General features: G+C 36.8%; 1 protein-coding gene across 1 annotated transcript; it reads left to right on the top strand.

Annotated features, from left to right (window-relative positions):
* Window positions 1–14357: 14357 nt before the first annotated feature.
* On the top strand, window positions 14358–17738 carry LOC148029316 (uncharacterized). The gene has a single exon (XM_087688091.1). It carries the CDS (start codon window positions 14378–14380, stop codon window positions 14900–14902), a length of 525 nt encoding a protein of 174 aa, XP_087544217.1. The 5' UTR covers window positions 14358–14377; the 3' UTR covers window positions 14903–17738.
* Window positions 17739–20790: the final 3052 nt, after the last annotated feature.

Below are 20790 nucleotides of genomic sequence, written 5' to 3'. Positions count from 1 at the left end.
AACAAGAAAATGGACAATAATTGATATGCTTCCATTGAAAATTCTCCATGAATCCATGGTTGTTGCAAGATACAATGGAGAAGAAAACCAATACTAATGCTAAACAGTTCTTGATGGCTTGTTAAATGATCAATAAGTGTTTAAAATGCTAGTGTTTACAATGCCTCAAGGATCCATTTATACTCCTCCAGTAATGTGTTATATATATATATATATATATATATATATATATATATATATATATATATATATATATATATATATATATATATATATATATATATATATATCTCTTTGCACAATTGTCTTCCTTCCAATTTAATAATGATCCTCAAAATAATCCTCGATAAAAATTTGTAAGCATTTTTCCTTCATTACAACAAGGCCCAAATTTGAATCGACTATAAGGCTTCTTGGAGGATCAACTTTGAAGTTGAACGTAAGGAAGGAGCAGAAGGCTTAATTTTAACATTGAGGTTAAGGTTTCTTAGAGGCTCAATTTAAGAAGAGAGAAACCACTTAGAAGCTCAATTTTTGATTTGAAAGTAGAGAGGAGATAAAGCCCTCTAAGAGGCTTAATTTTGATATTGAGCAAGAACAGAGAAAGGTCTTTAGGATGCTCAACTTGAAATTTAGCCTCATCAAGCACTTGTAGGATTTTTAGAGACAAGTTTAAAATTGATCCCAAGGAGAGAGATGCTAGATGCCCACTTTTGAAATTTAGCCAAAGTAGAGAGAAGTGAGAGTTCTGTTGGTTAATTTTAAAATTGAGCATGATGAGGGAGGAGTAGGTCTCTTAGGGGTTTAATTTTGAAATTGAGCTTAAGGATGGAGAAATATCTCTAGGATGTTCAACTTGAAAATTAGCCTTATCAAGCACTTGTAGGATTCTAATAGGCTTAACTTTAAAATGGATCCCAAGGAGAGAGATGTTAGATGCTCACTTCTAAAATTTACCCAAAGTAGAGAGGAGTGATAGCTCTCTTGAAGACTCAATTTTAACATTGAGCGTGATGAGAGAGGAGTATGTCTCTTAGAGGCCCAATTTTTCGATTGAGTATACATTACTAATCTATAAATTAGATGGTGCTCTTAGACTTATGTTTACACGTGAAATGTACAAAGATTGCATTTAAACAAAACTTAGCGAGAAAAATAATAACTATATGAAAATATGAGTTAATAAACAATATTATCTAAAAGTTGAGCTAGTATATAGTGGTTGTCTAAAGAGAAATCATGAATAATACACACAAATCAAAATCTTGCGTATGAATAAGGAGTAAGCTAATGAATTGTCAAACATGATGAACTTACATGAGGCGTTCTAGAGCTTTTAAAAAATGGTGGAGATGGGAAAAAGTGGTTATAATATCCAAAAAATTTATGCACCATCCAATTTAGGGAAGCAGAAGGACATTAAAGAGAAGTGAATTCCGAGCTGTATGAATTTATTTTTGGTTTGTATGATGGCTATTTAGTTACTCACCCAAGCAAATCTTTCCTCTCTCTTATAATTAGGAATAAATTTATTTAGTTAAATGATATTAAGAAATTCACAAGGCTTATGTTAGGACTATTGTAAGAACTGCTATATAATATCCAGATATTCATGCAATGTATTGAGTCAGATCAGACTCTGATTATTATAATAGATTTACTTTTTACAAAATTAGCTAAGTACTTTTTTAATGCTCTTTCCATTCTCTTCATATAAATAATATGATCAATGTCACCTTTTAAAATTGAATATGCACTTTGCACCAATGTACATATCTATATGTGTTTTGATATTGATATTTGTGTATGATTACAAAAGCATGAATATCTCTTAATGCCATAATTGATTTATACATCATATTTGTGATCATTGGTTAGACTTAAAATGCTTATCATTTAGAGTTTAACCTATAATTCTTTACATCTATTGCCTATATTATAATGCCTAAGAGAAGAATGATCATTCTCTTAATAGAAGTACATAGTATATAAAGATCAGGAAGGGAAGTATATCATTAATATGTATCATTGCTCATCTTGGTTACACGTGTGTCCAAGTATGAAGGGAGATTTTAGTGTGAAAGAATATGCAATTGTAGATGTATCAAAGCACTAGAAGGGTAAAATTTTAGCTCTCAGGATGGCTGATTCTCATACTATAACATGATGGACTTAATGCTTGGTATTCAAGTATTGCAAATAGAGGATTCTTAAGGGTGAATAGCAATGCCTTAATTAAGACACACATGATAGTACAACCTTAGATGCTATTATGATTTGTGATAGGCCTAAGTGTTACTAATGGAGGATGATTAACCCTTCAATATAATGCGGTAGGAAATCACAATGTTAATGGAGAACCTACTTGTCGACCTTTATGTCAAATTAGATGGTAGAAAGATTTGAAGTTGAGTTGAGAATACTTTTATGAGTGGAAAGTGTGTGGCTCCACACATTTTAGAAATTGTGAAGTCTCCTTAAGTATCCCAATTTCACAACTTGTAACATCCAACACTTGTAAATTTTGGATTTTGGCAACTTTTTGTAGTATCTTACCCTTACAATATCTTTATTTTTTGCTATTTTTCAACTTGTCATATATTCATGCCATTATATTTGGAACTATTTGAATATGTATACATGCTTTTTGAATTTGAAGATAAATTGCATTTGCCCAAATGCACATTGAGAGAAGAGAAACATCTCTCCTAATTTTGATTTTTTTGAACATCTATGCATATATTTCTTTATTGTGATAAGACACATGCACTCAAACATCCATTTAGGGAGGGGGCAAGGCGCCTCTTCTTGAACATCATTTGATAGTGTGTGTATTCTTACACTTTAGGATTTTCTAAACATGTATATGCATCCTTTTTTTGAGATACAATGCATGCACATGTATGTCACAAAGAGAGAGAGAGAGAGAGAGAGAGAGAGAGAGAGAGAGAGAGAGAGAGAGAGAGAGAGAGAGAGAGAGAGAGAGAGAGAGAGAGAGAGAGAGAGAGAGAGAGAGAGAGAGAGAGAGAGAGAGAGAGAGAGAGAGAGAGAGAGAGAGAGAGAGAGAGAGAGAGAGAGAGGCTCCCTCTAGATATTAGCTAATATAATAGGAAAGTGCCACATTAACACATTTATACATGCATGTCAAATTTTTAAAGAGGTTAGTTGAAAACATATGTAAATATCATGTGTAAACAATTCTCTAATGTGCTAAAAGTTATGGTTTTTAAGATAGAACTAGTTTAGTTTACATATGTAAATATCATCTGCAAACAATTCTCTAATGTGTTAAAAGTTATGGTTTTTAAGATAGAACTAGTTTAGTTTTTATTTCATTATTTAATTTCACATACTCTCCATTCATTTCTTCACATTTGTCACATCCCTCCTACTTGTTGCAATGTATGCTTTCATGTACTTTGATGAGAGGATCAATGTCACTCACTTTACCAGCTAAGGTGATGAGATCTTTGAGATTTTCTGAAAGGTCATGAATATAGAATGCATACTCTCACCTTTGGATCTCCTCTACAAGTCTTGGAAGACTTTGTGAATAGCTTCGACAGTCACACATTTCAAGTTTGGAAAAATCACCAAATAGAGACTGAATTTGAAGTGTCATGGCTTGATCTTTTGAACCAAGGCCCCATGTTACAACAAGGGAATTTGTCAATCCCTTTGCCAAGAAGTTTGCCTCATTGATGTATGAGGAGATGAAGATACACGATGAGTTGGAAAAGGTACGTTACTATACATCTTCTTGCCAATGAGACTTGACCATAGCTTGTATTGCATCTCATGAGGCCACAAGTGAGCCATATGTGAAGTCTCAAGTCAAAATTAGGCATGGAACATCTTGGTGGTCTAAAGTCTAGCATTTGGGACTACTTTCTTGGGGACTTGGTGCATGTTACGATCAAGTTTCATCGCATTTTGATAACTCTAGGCTAGTTAGTAATCATGTTATTCATTTGACCATGTGGTTTAGGTAAATAGATGAGTTTGCATCAATGATAAGAGGATCTTGGCATGTGGAGCAATGGAAAGATTTAGCTTTGAGGGAGTATATCGACAACCTTATCATCAATGTGGTGGTCTTCCACTAGAAGTGCTCATCAACAAGAGGGGAGGAAACAATAATGAAGATTGGAGCATTGACCAAGTTTGCATCCTTCTAAACAATACTTGTAACTTCCAGCTTGGAGAATGTAGTGCTTATCAAGTAGTCAAAGCTTCTTTACTACTTGATCAAGTGTGCTGTGGAGCAATGTATGTGCTTGCTATGTTGGGAGAGCTTACCAAAGTGTCACACCTATTCTCCTAGACGAAGACTTTAAGGGGAAGCAGATCATTTTTGAAGCAAAGAAGGAACTTGTTTTTAGAAGGGCCCTCCTCTCCACTACTAAAAAAGCCAAGGAAAGAATGAGAATCTTTACTTGCATGTTATTGTATTTACCCTTTCTATTAGTCAATACGATCATCTTTTGCATGTATTCTTCTTGATGAACATAATAAATTTTTATTTGTTACAATAAATCTAAATCTTCAAGTAAATGAGTGCTTCATGTAAATGTGACGGTAATGTGTGATATGTGAATGTCTAGTAACATACAATATATTTACATGTAATAATGTATAGTGCATTTACATATGATTCCATAATTCGCTTTGATTATGTAAACAAGTGATATGTGCACATGTGATCATGCATATGCAATAATGTAACTCGTACTTGGTCAATACACCAACGGTACACTATGCGATGAAATTGAGTACACATGCATGAGACAAATATAAATATAAACAAATATGTGTACGTATGTGTGTGTGTATATAATTATTAGAGAATATATAAATGATTTTGGATTTTGATTTGTACTAACATATGGCATGTATGGCAAGACCTTGCATCATATATATGATAATCTTATGAGGGAGGTCCCTTACCCTAACAAAACTAAGTAATGAAGTTGATATTTTTGTTAGTAATAATAGTGACTCGCTTCGCATGGTTGGTGACTAACTGTGAGTTGATGAGGAAGCCCTTTGCCACTATTTGTAGGGCCTCCATGGCTACAATAGTCCACTTGCATGGCAATAGGACAAGATATTTGCATCTAATACCTTCCAAGACTGGTCAATTGTATATCCTAAAAAATTTACTAAACCACATTTTGGAAGGATTCTTTCAGTATGAGGAGCTCATAGCCACACTAGATTTGCCTAATCTCATGTAAAGAGGGAGTGTGAGAGGTGATGCAAGCAATCCCTCATAACTCTCTGGTGCTAGAGAGAGAGTGTGAGGTGGTGGTGCGATGGGGCAATTAGGCCTCATCTATAGTTTTCTACAAGTGCATAGGATCCAAAGAGAGGTTTTCCCTAACCCATCAACCACACAGTCTAGTAGTTAGAAACCTTGGATTTGGGATTGACATCCATGTTCATGATGAGCTATTTGATAGAGAGTGAGATTGGCTCCTAGTTCGAGTTCACAAGAGGGGGAACTTTGGTAGTTTTACCAAAGGAGGGGAATTCATGGTCCTTTATGCATGTTTATGGTCATGTGTGCTACTTCAGAGGCATTGTTATGGTAGACATAGGGAGTTGTAATGATTCTTCTCTATTTTTAGGAGCTAGTATGATTGACATAGACATTACGTTCTTTCTGAGGCACTTTGGTTGTGGCTAGTACACCCATTGCTTGGATATCCATGGTTTTATCAGATGGTCACATTATATGTACTATGATGAGTCCTTATCATTACATATTATGTTATCCTATATCATCCATGATCTGAAAGTGGGTGTTAGCAAATTAGTCAATTCATTTGTAAGTTTGTGCATATCCAATGGGTTGAGTATTTGATTTTATTTGTGATATGGTCAATGCATGTTTGGGCACATGATTTATGGCCACATGGCATCATTTATGTTGGATGATTTCATTAATGAGGCCTCATTAATTAATAATGACCAACCTAATGAAAAATTTGGCCTATTTATAGGTTGGTAGCTTTCCACTTCTAGTCATTCATTCAATAAACACCTATAGCCATTCTGTTGGAGCCAATGCCAATGCCCACATAGTTAATAACTACCATGGTTTTTGTGCTATCTCATGTCTTGGTATATGGATTCCATTTCTCGAGCATCTCTTGTGTTCTTCTCTACTTCGTGGTGTTTCTCTTTTGTCTTCTATCTTGTGTTGTACATTCTATTACAATAGATTTATTTACGTGCTTTCATCAACGCACCCACTTCTAACAATATGAACCTTGAGTTGAGAGAGTGAGGAGGTTGGGTAAATTAGAGGGTCATGAAGGGCTACTTCAACCATGAGAAAGGGTTTTTGTTCATCAATGACATGATCAAAGTGTTAGAACATGACTTGGTATATGGATTCGATTGCCCAAACATCTCCTTTGTTTTGAGTTCTTCTTTTCTTCGCGTTGTTCCCTTCTCTCTTCTCTTTTGTGTTGTGCAGCATATTAAAATAGATTTATGTGCTTCCATCAGTATACCCACTTCTGACAAAATGAACCCTAAGTTGAGATAGTGAGGAGGTTGAGTGAATTAGAGGGTCATGAAGGAATACTTCAACTGTGAGAAAGGGATTTTGTTCATCAATGATTTGATCAAAGTGTTAAGAGAGTGGGGGGATAGAGTGGAGACTTCCTTTCCCCAATGATAAGTGAGATTTTGAGAATCGTTCATTAAAGTTAGATCCTTTATTCTCAAAATCTCACTTCTCATTGGGGAAAGGAACATTTGTATCTTGCATTGATGCATAGAGCATGACATTATAGTGTAGGCTAGGCACAACCTTTTTCTACTGTATCCATCTCTTTGTATGTAGCATTTAGTTATTTGTTTGCAAAGCATGATCCTTTAAAAAGACCCTCTTCAATAAGTATGAAATATTGAGCATGGAGTAAATCTTCTTCAACAAGATTGTTGCTAGGACACTCTTGCATAAAACAATTAGGGGCAATTGAAGATGAATACTTTATTGAAGACTTAAGAGGGATGTAGGATGCTATTGTGCCCTTCTTAGAGGGTCCCTTGGACTTCAAGTGCATCTTGCACTTCACATTTTAGATGGTTCATGATCATTTGATGCTTCAAAGGTTCATTTGGCATTTTACTTGCCTTGAGGTGTAGGTGCATTTGTATCACTTTAGCTTCTTTAATCCTTGAGGGAGGCTCCACTTTTTCTTCATCAAAGGGTTTTCAAATAGTTCTTGTGCACAAGGCATCTCTTTATGTTTATGTGGGTAAATGCACCTTCACATCCCTTCATTTTCTTGTGGTATTTGCAAAAAATGGAACAAAAAGAAAGGCACAATATCGAAGGACTATGTGGCATGCTGCAGTGTTTAAGTGGAAAGTGGTAAAAGAAGAGCTAAAAGGCCAACAAGGTCATGGTGTAGTGGATCATGTGTGGTTTGAATTCAACGAATGTGTGAATTCAATCCCCATGTCTCACATCCCCAAAGGAACAAATCTATTTGCATCCAATGAAGAGCTAAAAGGAAAAGCTAATGCAAGCTTGTTACTTTGCCAAAAATAGGGCCTCTGATCCAAGATTGATGAAGGCTAGCTAGTGAGAGTGAAATGAGGGGCCAAGGGCTTTTGTATTTTCTATCAATATTGGTATTGTACACATGTTAAATGATGGGGTTTTGATGTTCTAAATGCATTGTTTTGGACAAATTTTTTGGATGTATAAAACACGATTTCGTCAAGTTTTTTGGTTAAAGTGACATGTGAAACATGATTTTATGAACTGTGAAGTGGTTTGGATCATTGTTTTCAGTTTCATGAGTCGTGAATGTAAAACAAAATTTGATCGATGAGACATAGAATTTCATGCTTTCTTTACTGCATAAAGGGAGAATTCACTTCATTCATCTTGCATTTCTAAATCTCTAACATCACAAACATGTTGAATTTGTCAAAATACAAAAACAGTTCCTTGTAGGTTTTGACTAAATTTTTTTAGCAATCTTCCTTTAGTCTTCTGGATATGAGCAAATGTGGATTAGTATATTATGCCCCTAATTTTAATTTTTTTATTTTCTAGATTTGGTTTTGTGAATAATTAGGATGACTAAAAGAAAGTTTTCTTTAGAGGGAATGGAGGAGGAGGATCTGGAGGATACTTGTGATGAAGAGCTCTTTGATTTTCTTCATGTAACTGGAAATTCATCTATATTTGTTTACATCATAGATATGCTCAATGTTTCCTTTGATTTGCAAGAGCTCTTGAAGGATCTTGAACATAACTTGAAGGATTTTAGAGAGTTTTATGATAGACATGTGGAAGGCCTAGAGATTGAGGGATTTGTCAATTATAGCGATGTAATGGAAGCTACCAATGCTGCTAGAACAACTTTGCAAAAAAGGTTTAGCCTTTTTGATGAGAAATTTAAGAAGTGGAAAGCAGATTGCCATTTTCATCAGAATCAACATCAATGTCTTCTTGTATAGAAGGATGATGGATTTCTTGTATATCTTCAATATATGGATAGTTGTTCTTCAGATACAATACAAGAGAAGACGATAGAGGATATTGCAAGCAAAGACAAAGAAGTTGAAGAGAAGGGGGAAATGTTTCAGGAGGATATTGAGAACCACTTAGTGTAGGGATTTGATGTTGCTTTGTTTAAAAGTGAGAACATTATATAAGTGGAAGAAAAGGACATAGAGTTGAGTGTAGAGATTGAAACAGGTCCTCTTGAATGTGTCCCAACATTTCCCAGTTATCTCATCAACAAAAAGAGATATGTATTGCTGAATGATATTCAACACCTTTTTGATCTTAGAGAAGATTACTGCTTGGCAATCCTTGCAGCATGGGGTCAAAATGATAATAATTCTGTAGGTTATGAAGAGGAATTGCTAGCAACTCTTGATGTTGAGGGAGAGAATTTTCAAGCCAGCTCTGTAGCCTTGCATTCTTGTATTAATCAAATCGTGGAATATGAAAAGGGGGGATGCCTACAGAGGAAGAGTTCTTACAAATTCAACAGAGACTTGGTATTGATAACATGGGGTATGAAGAGAAACTGAATTCTCCATTAGAGGAGAAACCAAAAAGTTCAATAAATCTATATGATGATAGTCTTCTTGAAAAATATGAAAACCCTAAAATATGAAAGATAATTCTTATATTAGAGTATGTTATGCATTATAGACAAATATTATTGGATATTTATCTACTGACATCTTATACTATTGTGGTTTATTGTGCAGATAGGAATTGAAGATGCAGAACAACTTTCTTGGAAGAGCCAAGGGCCCAAGGCCATTGAAGCTTGGTGGCAAAAGTCAAGGCCTTGGTCATTATATTGGAAGCTTAAATAATCAAACAGTTGAATTTATCATAGCAGGTTGTCAAGCTCTCCAAGCTTACCAAACCAAGGCCAATAGCATATTTGTGATTGAAGATTTAGCAGATCAAGATGAGGATCCAAGTGTTATGATTCATGTTGAAAATGAAGATTATGAGAAAGATAATGGTCGAGAATAGTTTTATGATGCATGTAATGGCTTTCCTTTTGACCCCAGTCAGCATGTACCTTTTGGTCTAGGTGAAAATGAGTTTATAATGTCATCGCATATTTCCACTTCAATTTTCTCAATAGATGCATAGGCAAGTTTTGGGAGACTAAGTACACTTCAAATCTAAGGGAGAAGACATGGAAAGAATGTTCTTATTCTAGTGGACAATGGTAATACACACAGTTTCATAAATAAATCATCCATGTATTGATTGAAGCAACTTCCCATTGATTTGCACAGCAACCAATTAAGATTCATTGGTGGCCAAAGGGGATGAGGAAATCAATACCCAAATGTGCTCAAAGATTCATCTATGTATATCTAAAAATTTTGAAAGTACCGATGAACTTCATCATTCTAGAAATGGACCCCATTAATACTATCTTAGGTTGTGATTAGTTGAAATAATTAGGTAAGGTAACCATGGACTTGTCTCAAAATTACATTGAGTTTTTAAGTGATAGTGGATAGCTTCTACACCTAGAGGGGGTTCAAAGTAAATCATATTTCTACCTTATCATAACATAGAAAATGAAGAAAGAGTTTAAGTAGTCTCAAATCTTTTTGCATTTCAACAAGGAAATTATAGATCAACCTAAGAATTTAGCAACAAATTTAACTCTTAAAGTTCTATTTCAAGAGTACAAAGATCTGTTCCATGTGCCCACAAGCCACCCTCCAACAAAAAAAGTGGATCATCCTAGTGATCTAAAGTGCACCTCAAAGATTGCCAATAAACCTCCTTACAAGCTTTCAAAATGTGAAAGAGAAGAAGTAGGCAAACAATACCCAAATGTGCTCAAAGATTCATCTATGTATATATAAAATTTTTGAAAGTACTGATGGACTTCATCAGTCTAGAAATGGACCCCATTGATGCTATCTTAGATTGTGATTAGTTGAAACAATTAGGCAAGGTGACCATGAACTTGTCTCAAATTTACATTGAGTTTTTGAGTGATAGTGGATAGCTTCTACACCTAGAGGGGGTTCAAAGTAAATCATATTTCTAGCTTATCATAACATAGAAAATGAAGAAAGAGTTTAAGTAGTCTCAAATCTTTAATATTGCATTTCAACAAGGAAACTATAGATCAACCTAAGAATTTAGCAACAAATTCAACTCTTAAAGCTCTATTTCAAGAGTACAAAGATTTGTTCCATGTGCCCACAAGCCACCCTCCAAAAGGAAAAGTGGATCATCCTAGTGATCTAAAGTGCACCTCAAAGATTGCCAATAAACCTCCTTACAAGCTTTCAAAGTGTGAAAGAGAAGAAGCAAGCAAGCAAATCAAAGACTTGTTAGAGATGGGAGTCATTAAATCTAGTTCATCACCATACACCTCTCTAGTGTTATTGTTCAAGAAGAAGGATGATACTTTTTGCATGTGTATAGACTACATGGATTTGAATAAGGTTACCATCAAGAATAAGTACCCTATCCCACAAGTTGATGATTTGTTAGATGTGCTTAATGGGGCTAAGTACTTTACTAAGATAGACTTGAGATTAGGCTATTATTAGATCGGGATGAGAGAGGGTGATGGGATGAAGACTACTTTTTGGACCAATAGGGGGCTTTATTACTTCTTGTTATGCCATTAGGGTTGAAAAATGCTGCAATCACATTTCAAATTCTTATGAACAAGATATTGCAACCCTTCCTTTTCAAGTTTGTGTTGCTGCTAGTTAATGATATCGAGATGATATCATCATCTACCACATATCATTGGAGAATCATCTGATGCAGATAAGGAAGGTGTTTGATGCTTTGAGGGAACATAGGCTCTTTGCTAAGGAGACCAAATGTGCATTTATCCAAACTGAAGTGGAAAATTTGGAATATATTATTAGTGAAGAATGCTTATAGGCTGACCCAAAGAAAGTGCAATTTGTACAAAGTTGGCCAACACCTATCAATACCACTTTTCTTCATGGTTTTCTTCATCTATCCTCTTTTTATCTAAGATTTATTAAGCACTCATGTGTCTCCACCACCCACCCTTCCTTGGACATTTTCATGATCCCACCAAACAAGGGTAAATGTAGTGTTGTGTAAAATTAGACCAACTTAATGGTTAAGTAAGGAACTTGAGCAAGAATAGTTTCTTCTAATGGATAAATATAAAAGTTCTAACTTTCAAACATAGATGCTCATGCATACATATACATACTTACACTTGCTCACTTGTAGAACTTCTTAAAAGCACATACCTACACTATCATTATGGACATTAAAACTCTTAATTTCTTAAAATCGCATACCTACATGTTTGCATGTTCTCACTTGTAGAAATTCCTAAATCCACATTACCTTCACATCCATTATGCTCTCTCTCTCTCTCTCTCTCTATATATATATATATATATATATATATATATATATATATATAAAATATATATATATATATATGTATGTGTATGTGTGTGTGTGTGTGTGTGTGTGTGTGTGTGTGTGTGTGTGTGTATGTGTGTGTGTGTGTGTGTACACCCCTCCCATATTGACACATACATGCAAAATTACACACCCAAGTTGGATATGCTTCAAATACAAAAGCTCTTTATTATTCATTTCTACTTTAACTAATCAATAGAGTTGAGAGTTTGTTGTTATGATGTTTTATTTATTTTGTGACCAATATTATGTAGCAAATAAACAATTGAAAATTCACAAGTTAAATTTAAAAACTGTTATTTTCATAGCAATAAAATTAAGAAATTGTTATAACCTTGATGGCCTTTAAGATTGGATCTATGTGCTTGCTATGCTACTATATGGCTAGCACACTTCCACTAGTTGCATAAGTTTTATCACAACTCGTAATACCCTTCCTTGGCACTGCCCAAATAATCTACGGGCCCAACTCTCTCATCTAGGATGCTCTTGTTTTACCATCTTATGGAAATAGTAATCACTAATCTTTATGAATAGTATTCAAGGTTAACATTTTTCAAACATCCTCACATGCCACATTTCAAATCTAGACAACAATGTTTGATCTTATTGAATTTTGATGGACACAATTGTGTGTGTGTCCATGTGCATGCATGCATGTGTGTGCATGTGCATCTGTACATGTGTGTGTAAAACATAACAAGTGTTCTTGGGAACTTTTTGTGATGTTGTTTGAGTCCACCTTATAGAGGAGCTAAAAAAGGCTCATCATATGGATTCAAAAAGAAGTAGCAGCTCATTCATAATTCTACCTTTCTCCTACGAGTACTCCAATGCTTTACACTTCAATGACGCTCATCACTCTAATCTTCCCATGTGAAAATCCAAACATTCTATTCTCCAAGGTATGCACTTGTTTGGATGAGAGAGAGAGAGAGAGAGAGAGAGAGAGAGAGAGAGAGAGAGAGAGAGAGAGAGAGAGAGAGAGAGAGAGAGAGAGAGAGAGAGAGAGAGAGAGAGAGAGAGAGAGAGAGAGAGAGAGAGAGAGAGAGAGAGAGAGAGAGCACATTTGCATATAGCGAAGATTAAAGAGAAAACAAAGAACTTGCATTGAGTGAAACATCAAATAAGGAGACAAGGATAAAGACAAGAAGAATAAGAATAAGTAGAAGAAAGGAAGACACATGTTTATTAATGGCATGGAAAGTTGGGATGTAATGCACCTAATGTAAGTCAAGAAGTGGCCTAGGGTAAGTAGCTAACATGAGCTCTCTTCCCACTTTAATTCCTAGAGCTATAAAACACTTTCCTTTTGCGTAAAGATTTATTGTCTAAAGAGTTTGGTGGGATTGACAAATTATTAACAATTTTCATGGAGACATATATGATTGAACTCATGAGTTTTGGAGAAACGTGTGTGCAAGTTGTAAGTTTAGAATCCAAATAACTCGCTAAATTTATGTTTTGGAATTGCTTGAAGTAGTAGACCTAGAGTATTATTCATCACAAGCTTCCCTCTTTACTAAGTTTTGTAAAGTCATGGAGAGTGAGGCTCATAGAATTGTTGGTATAGTATAGGGAAGCCTAAACTATTCGTGTCATTGAGAATTTGGAAGAGGGAGGAAGAGTGTACATATTATATAACATGTGTCAAGAATGGGAAAAAGGTGCTTATTTAGAAGGATGGACTTGAAAATGAAGTTGGGTCATAGTGTTAGTGAGGGGAGTGGGGTTCAACTACCCTCGCTAATCCTTGGTCACATTGAATGTTAGTAGTGGGGTTCAACTACGCCTCGCTACCCCCATTAAACCCATGAAAAGATGTAGTGCTACTGCAAGGGTAGTGGATTTAATGAATAGGAGGTGAAGATGAACTTGTAAGAGTCGTAAAGTCAACAATCCAACCAATCACCATTACAAGTCTCTCCAATTGTAGGCTAGTACATTGTGGTATTTTGTTTATTAGTTTTATAAGCATGCCTAGAAACTTCCAATTGTAGGCTAGTACATTGTGGTATTTTGCTTATTAACTTCATAAGCATGCCTTGGTACAACTTGGTTGCAACTCCACCTTCGGAGATCTCTTGTGACACGTGCTCCCTTGGGTGTGGCCCTGCCCTAAGGTGAGTGTGGGTTGACTAGTGATTAGAGAGTGAATCAAATTATTCGTGCATGTAAGGTCTTGACCATTGGATCCCATCAACACAAGGTTGGGGTGGTTGGACGTATAATTGGTAGACATGTCTAAGTTGTTGGGGGGGGGGGGGGGGGGGGGGGTAGATATAATCGATTTTATGGATGTCTTTAGAGAATGTCTTGACTGCACCTCTTTTTGCCTTTGAATGTCTCTAAAATAATGTGCAATGTATCGTTATGCATATTTTGGGTGGGGGGGGTATCGAGAGGTGGGGAGGAGGGATGCAGGTCTGCGGGGGGACGGGTGTAGCAGGGATCCTCTTACAACCGCTAATCATACTGGCTTGTACGATGAGCATGTGGGGAGGGGCGTCCTCCTCCTCCCGATCTTCTCCGTCACGCCACGTGCCATCCCACGCCGTCAACGAAGCCTGCGGCGCCCGCCCTCCGCTGTCAGCATCCCCGTCAGCTTCCGGCACCAGCCTCATGCAGGGCCGCTGGAAGGCGGCCCCGGGTAGAACAGGTGGCGGTCGCGCCTGGCTGACCGGTCTCGATGAGACCGGCACCTTCCAGTTGGCTACCGACCAGGCTCTGCGCGCGCCCGGGAGGAAGCAGGCCGCCGCCGCCGCCGCCGCAGGGGCGGTGGTGGCGGACGTGTCCGGCCATTTGTATTTGGGCAGCCCGGGCGTTCGCCCGATCCCGCCGCCCCTCATCCTGGACGTCCGCGGGTACTGGCACGTGTCCTCCGGCGAGCTCTGCCTTGCCTGCTGCCGCCGTCAACAAGCTGCCGCCTCGACCACAAGGTGAGATAACTCCCCCTGCTCATCTCCGTCAATTTTGCCGGATCGCTCCGTCACCTTGACTTGTTTAGAGGTCAGTCCATTCCGTTACTTTTGCCGTCACTCGTACCGCGCCTGCTGGGTGGGAGGCTGCTCCGCTCCGTCACTTTTGCCGGACGGTCCGCTAGTTCACCGCCACTGTCGAGACGCGTCACCGCCAGGTGTCTCCCATTGAAGCGTTTGTTTCATTCAGCCTTCGGAGAAACCGTAAATGCGGGTAGTTACAAGGAGTAAATTACAGCTCGCTGGTCTTTTTTTTCCCAATTTAATGCGGAAATGTAAAATTTCCTTCTAATAACTTAGTTCTAGATTTTTTAATTGTCCTAAGGATTAAACCAAAGTTTGTTAGAGGGTTAAAGTCCTCTCGACCAAGTAAATATATATGTATGCTAGGTATGTACAACACCCTTATAAGGTTGCTTCTTTTCTAGTTCTCTTAGAGGAAGAAGTCATGCTTCATAGCATTGAACCACGCGTATCAAACACACTTGTAGTTGCCTTCTGAGTTTTTTCAACTATGCTAGTTGCACACACCAAGGTTGCCTACAACAATAATATCGAGTGTTGAATGCCATTGAACAAACCTCATATTATATTCGCCCCTTTACATTATGATCATATCTTTTCAAGACATTTACTAGAAGTTCATTGTATTTCATCTTACATGTTGGTTGGAATAACTTTTCGATAATTGCAATAGTGATGATGAGGTAGGGTACACATGCTAGAGCCACAAGCCAAAAAATCCTAAAGCACACTAGTTTTAGGAAACAAGGTGAAAACTTGCTAATGCAGCAAGTAATGAATTATTGAACCTATTACTAGTGAATCATTGAGGTCCATGGTTTCCCTTCTATACCATCCTTTTGATAGGAAAGTAGACTCAAGTTCTCATTTCTAAACAATTTCAAATATCTATGGGCCAGTCATTCCCGCTATTGGTCTTAAGTTTCCAACTTTTGATATATTCAAATGTACAATTATTTGGAAAAGCCAAAAGCCCTCCTTAAACCAAAATTGTCAAATAGTGCACCAAGGTCAATGCTTACCTTAAAGTGCATCGAAAAGCTATATCATTGGAATGGCTTTTGTATCGAAATTGATTTCCTTGATAAAGGACCAAATCAATGGCCCTTAGGTTTGACTTTAATGTCCTATTCTCACTTTTCAAGATTATTTTTCTCCCTTTCTCTTTGTTTATTGACCTTGTTTAAAAGAGGGACAAGAGGACAAGTGAGGAGTCGAATGGCTTTAACAATTGGCATGTGTCCCCACCTTGATGTGTAGACTATTCTCTTGGTGTTGACTCCCTCTTCTCTTTTGGGGTGCCCTCTAGGCTCTCTTGTCTCTATAAGGAAGGGAGAAGCCTAAGAGAGTGTCATTACATTTGCAATTTTGAAAGTTGCATATACATTTATCTTAATCCTTTACATTGAGGATTGGATTTTAATGTCTCTTTTGACGAATTCAAAGTCAAAAACATGTTTGCATTTATTGAAATGTCTATTGGATCCTTTTTTATGGGAGCATTTGATAGGCATTATAATAGGAAAATGTTTAATAGTAGAAATAGGCAAAATAAATAGGAAAAAAAATGCCTTTAGAAACGTAAATATCATGCCACATGCAAGTTGCTTTTATGGAATATTCAAGTTCCAAGTTCTTTCATGGAACATGTAAGTTGCATGTCATGAACTACATTGGTCATACAATATTTATGATGCACTTTTTGGCATGATATTAGGTTGCTATAGGGTTACTTCTTTTCTCTTTATTGAAAGGGGGGAATCAATTTTGATTCTATTATTATGAGTATGTTGGCTTCAATGTGAATGTATGTACAATTATTATCCAACAATTTACATGGATCATAAATCAAAGAGCAAAATTTCTTTTCATGTGTTTCTCTTGGGGGGAGAAGGAACAATTGTGTGCAATTTGTCGTTATTAATGTTTTGTTTTTCAACCAAAAGGAATCAAAAAGTCAAAAGAAGACAAGTCATACGCCTTCTTCTTTATATCATTTGTTTCCTTGTGGTTTAAATTTTTAAGTCCTCAGTTGAACCCTTGCTTTGTCTAAACTCATTTTCCATTGACCCATTTTTGATTTTGTTTTCTCTATTTTCTTCTCACTAAATTTGGACTTTTGACTTTTCTAAGTGATTATAACTTCTAAATGATTGAGAGTCTTAAATTAAACAAAGTTCATAGACATAAAAAATGTTATTTTTATTCAAATTTGGTGCATGAAACTGAGTAAGTTTAGCTTTTGGATTGATAAATGTAAAGCAAACAACCTAGGCTTTGTGAAGTGGCTCTAATTAGTGAGGTTTTGAAAGGTTGTTCGTAATATTATGCTTTTGATGCTAGGCTTTGTGAAGTGGCTGTAATTGTGAGGTTTTGAAAGGTTGTTCGTAATATTATGCTTTTGATGTAGCTGTTCGTTGGGAAGTTGACATATCTTGACAAGTGTTATTAATCATGTTATATTATAACGCATGTGTACATTGTATCATTAAGCATGTGTAATCTTGTGTGCATGCGTATGCACATGTGCGCGCGCGTGTGTGCGCGTGCACGCGTGCATGTGTATGTGCATGCATGCATGTATTTGAAACTACCATTCTTTTGTTTTAATTGTTGATCTTCAATGTTTGTGACCCCTCCTCCATCCTCTTATTTAAATCTTCAAATAAGTTCTCTCCATGTAAGTTTCCATAAATGTTTGTTAGTGAAGGAGGGAAAAGTTGATTAAATAATACTTTGCTTAATGCGTTAATTTTGTAACATCCATTTGTTCTTGATTGCAGTTCTCTATGTACTATTCGAGCTATGATCAACCTCCACTACCCCATGTTCTCAGAGCTAGACATTCCTATCACTGGAAAACTAGAGAAGGTCAATGGTAGCAACTATAGCTACCTTCTAGAGGGCACTATTGAGAATGTGGAGGGGAAGGCTCGAGTACGTGCAACCCTCACATGGATAGACATCTTGTTATCAATGGTAGAGCTCACTTTAGTTTCATTCCAAATAAGGCATGTTCTTGCAAACCCTGTATCCGCGACTACCCTTTCCCTATTTGGTATTGGTGTCCAAGGTGGCATCCTTTCTTTTCGGTGGTTAAAATCATATTGGAGGCCTTTCCTTTACCCTAAGCGCCATGTATATCGACTCTTATGGGCATCCGCCCCATGGGCAACCACTGCACTTGCTCATGGTGCCACAGCAATGTCTTATTGGGCATTAGTGGTGGTTGTCCTCACAAGATCGGTGTCTCTCCCACATGAAGTAGCATCATCCTTATGCACAATCTCCTCGTGCTCTAGCACATCCAACATATGGTTCATGGGGTTGTCAATCCCACCCTATTATTTAGCTTGGTATTTTGCCTTCACATGGAACTCTAGCCACCCTCTTCAAACCTTTGTAGAAATCCTCCTCCACCTTTGGCTTCTTCCACAAGTGATTTCCAACTTTACACAAAATCTTCATCCTCTTAGGCCTCTTTCTCTATGGTTCCTCATAGGTGTTAGTGCTTGTCATTTTCTTGCTCTTGTCCATACACACTTTCGCCCTAGGCTCTTGCATTACTTTGACCTCTTCCAGTACCTTCCCTACCAAAGCTTTTGGCCTCTGACCATCATCCTCCATCTTCTTGTTGCCATTGCTTTTTGTCAACAAATCTATGGTGGCCGCTTCTTCCTTCCACCACACTTTAATATGCAAGATTCCCTTTTCAAGAAAGATGAGCATAAACATCAAATAGAGCTACACAATATTTCGTGCTAAAGTTACTTCAACCACTTATTGAGTCACTTTCTTAAATTAGATCGATAGTTTTTTGTTTCATGTTATATCTTGCTAATGATGTAAAGAGTCAACAGTGTGTCAACCAAAAAGCATTATATGTTTACTTGAACAAATTACATATCAATTAAGTGAATGTGTATAGATGTTGTATAAACAAGAGCTATGCCAATTATATAAGCCTTTATAGGTCTCCAATATTCATTCACATCTATCCTCTTGGCTTGAAACATTTCTTGAATGTGCTCAAGCATACTAGCATTAAGTGTTGTATTTATATGATATATTTTGTTTATCTAGATTTAAAAGTTTGTGCATATAAGTACTAACACTTCTAGTTATGTTGTACAATAAACTCGTCAAGTGGCGATCCCTATAATTATACACACACATACGCAATTTGCCTTACATTGCAGTATTGAAAGCACCTTCATAATTAATAGTATAATACCCATGTGTGAAAATTATTTTTTCAAATATGCTCCCGCTATGGCAGGAGTTGAAATAGTGGATTGAAGGACCAATGGGGAAAGGTGCCGTTGACTTGAATGAACACGATGTATACCTCTATTATGCCATAATTTTTTAAAAAGTCTATAGCTTCAATAATTCTTACACCCATATACCAATGCCATGTGGAAAGGTTCCCATAGTCACTATTATGGGCATGGGAAGTGGAGATTGCTCTCACAACTTACAAGAGAAGAACTTGCAAGAGAAATTGAACTAGAACTTGATTGCAATATAACTTGATTCACTCTTTCTATTCGTCCATCACTTTGTGGGTGACTGGTTGAAGAAAGATTCACTTGTACTCCCAAAATTTTAAAGAGGCTTCTCCAAAACCCAAATATAAATTGGGGGCCATGACCTCACAAACAATATCATCAAGTAACATGTGGTGCCAATATACCTAATCCAAGAAGAGCCTTGCTGTCCCTTCTCCATTGATACTCTTGATTGTTCAGATATAGTGTTCCATTTTTGTGAATCAATCAACCACCACCAAGATAGAATCATATCCTCTAGAAGAAGGTAGTTTAAGAATGATATCCATAAATAAGGATTACCATGGCTTACTTGGAATAGGTAATGGTTGAAGACAACCATGAGGTCAATGATGAGGGACTTTAGCTTAATTGCACATGTCACAAGAATGCACAATGTCCTTGATTAGTTTCCACATTTGCAGCCACAAAAAATCCCTTGAAACTAACTCAATTATCTTGTGAATCTCAAAATGCCTTGCTAAGCAGAGATTGTGTCTCTTCTTGGGTATATCCACTTGCAAAGAACTGCGAGGAATATAGAGGAGTCCTTTATAATAGAGTAGCCCATCAATGTCCTAAAAATCCCTTTGAGTTTGTTATTGAACTTGATGTAAGTGCCTCCTCTTGTCCTTGGCAAATGAGTCTTTTGTAATTTCCTTCTTGGCCTTTGATAAGAATCCAAAGTCTTCTGGAGCTTTGATGATTACTTCAATGTATCATGTTTCAAGATTATTGAATTTTGTTGGTCATGGAATTCATTGCCTCCTTTTGGTGCCAGGTAGGATCTTTGAGATAAAGCATCATGCTTTTCTTGTTGGTGACTAGGCCTATAGTTAATGATGAAGTCAAATCTAGATAGGAAACCACTCCATCCTGCTTGGCAATGATTCAAGGCACGAGAGGTCATAAAATATTCAAGATTATTCTTGTGATCCATATAAATAGTGATCTTATGAGGGGCACCCTTCAAGTAGGTGTCACCAGGTCTCCAAGGAGTCCACAATAGCTAGAAGTTCTTTATCATGAATTTTATAGTTGATTTGTGTAGCAGAGAATTTTCTAGAGTGGAAAGCTACTAGATGAACTTGATTGTCATCACCGATCTAGGTAGAATAGCTCTGAGTGTAAATTCTAAGGCATATATCTTCATAATAAAGGGCTTTGATGGATTTGCATGGATGAGAATGGGTACCAAGGTGAAGGCTTGCTTTAATCTTTGAAAAGTTTATTTAGCCTTCTGATCCCATATAAACTTGTTCTTTCCAATTAGGTTCAT

This window comes from Lygodium microphyllum, chromosome 11 (assembly GCF_053477565.2).
Source record: "Lygodium microphyllum isolate KBCC chromosome 11, Lygodium_microphyllum_v1.1.10, whole genome shotgun sequence".
In the NCBI taxonomy this organism is placed as follows: domain Eukaryota; kingdom Viridiplantae; phylum Streptophyta; class Polypodiopsida; order Schizaeales; family Lygodiaceae; genus Lygodium; species Lygodium microphyllum.
Note: the sequence above shows the minus strand (reverse complement) of the source record. Positions and strands in the feature narration are given on the sequence as shown.

What these genes read in the sequence shown, in the direction of transcription:
- LOC148029316 (XM_087688091.1), top strand. Translation starts at nt 14,378, where the DNA reads ATGCAGGTCTGCGGGGGGACGGGTGTAGCAGGGATCCTCTTACAACCG.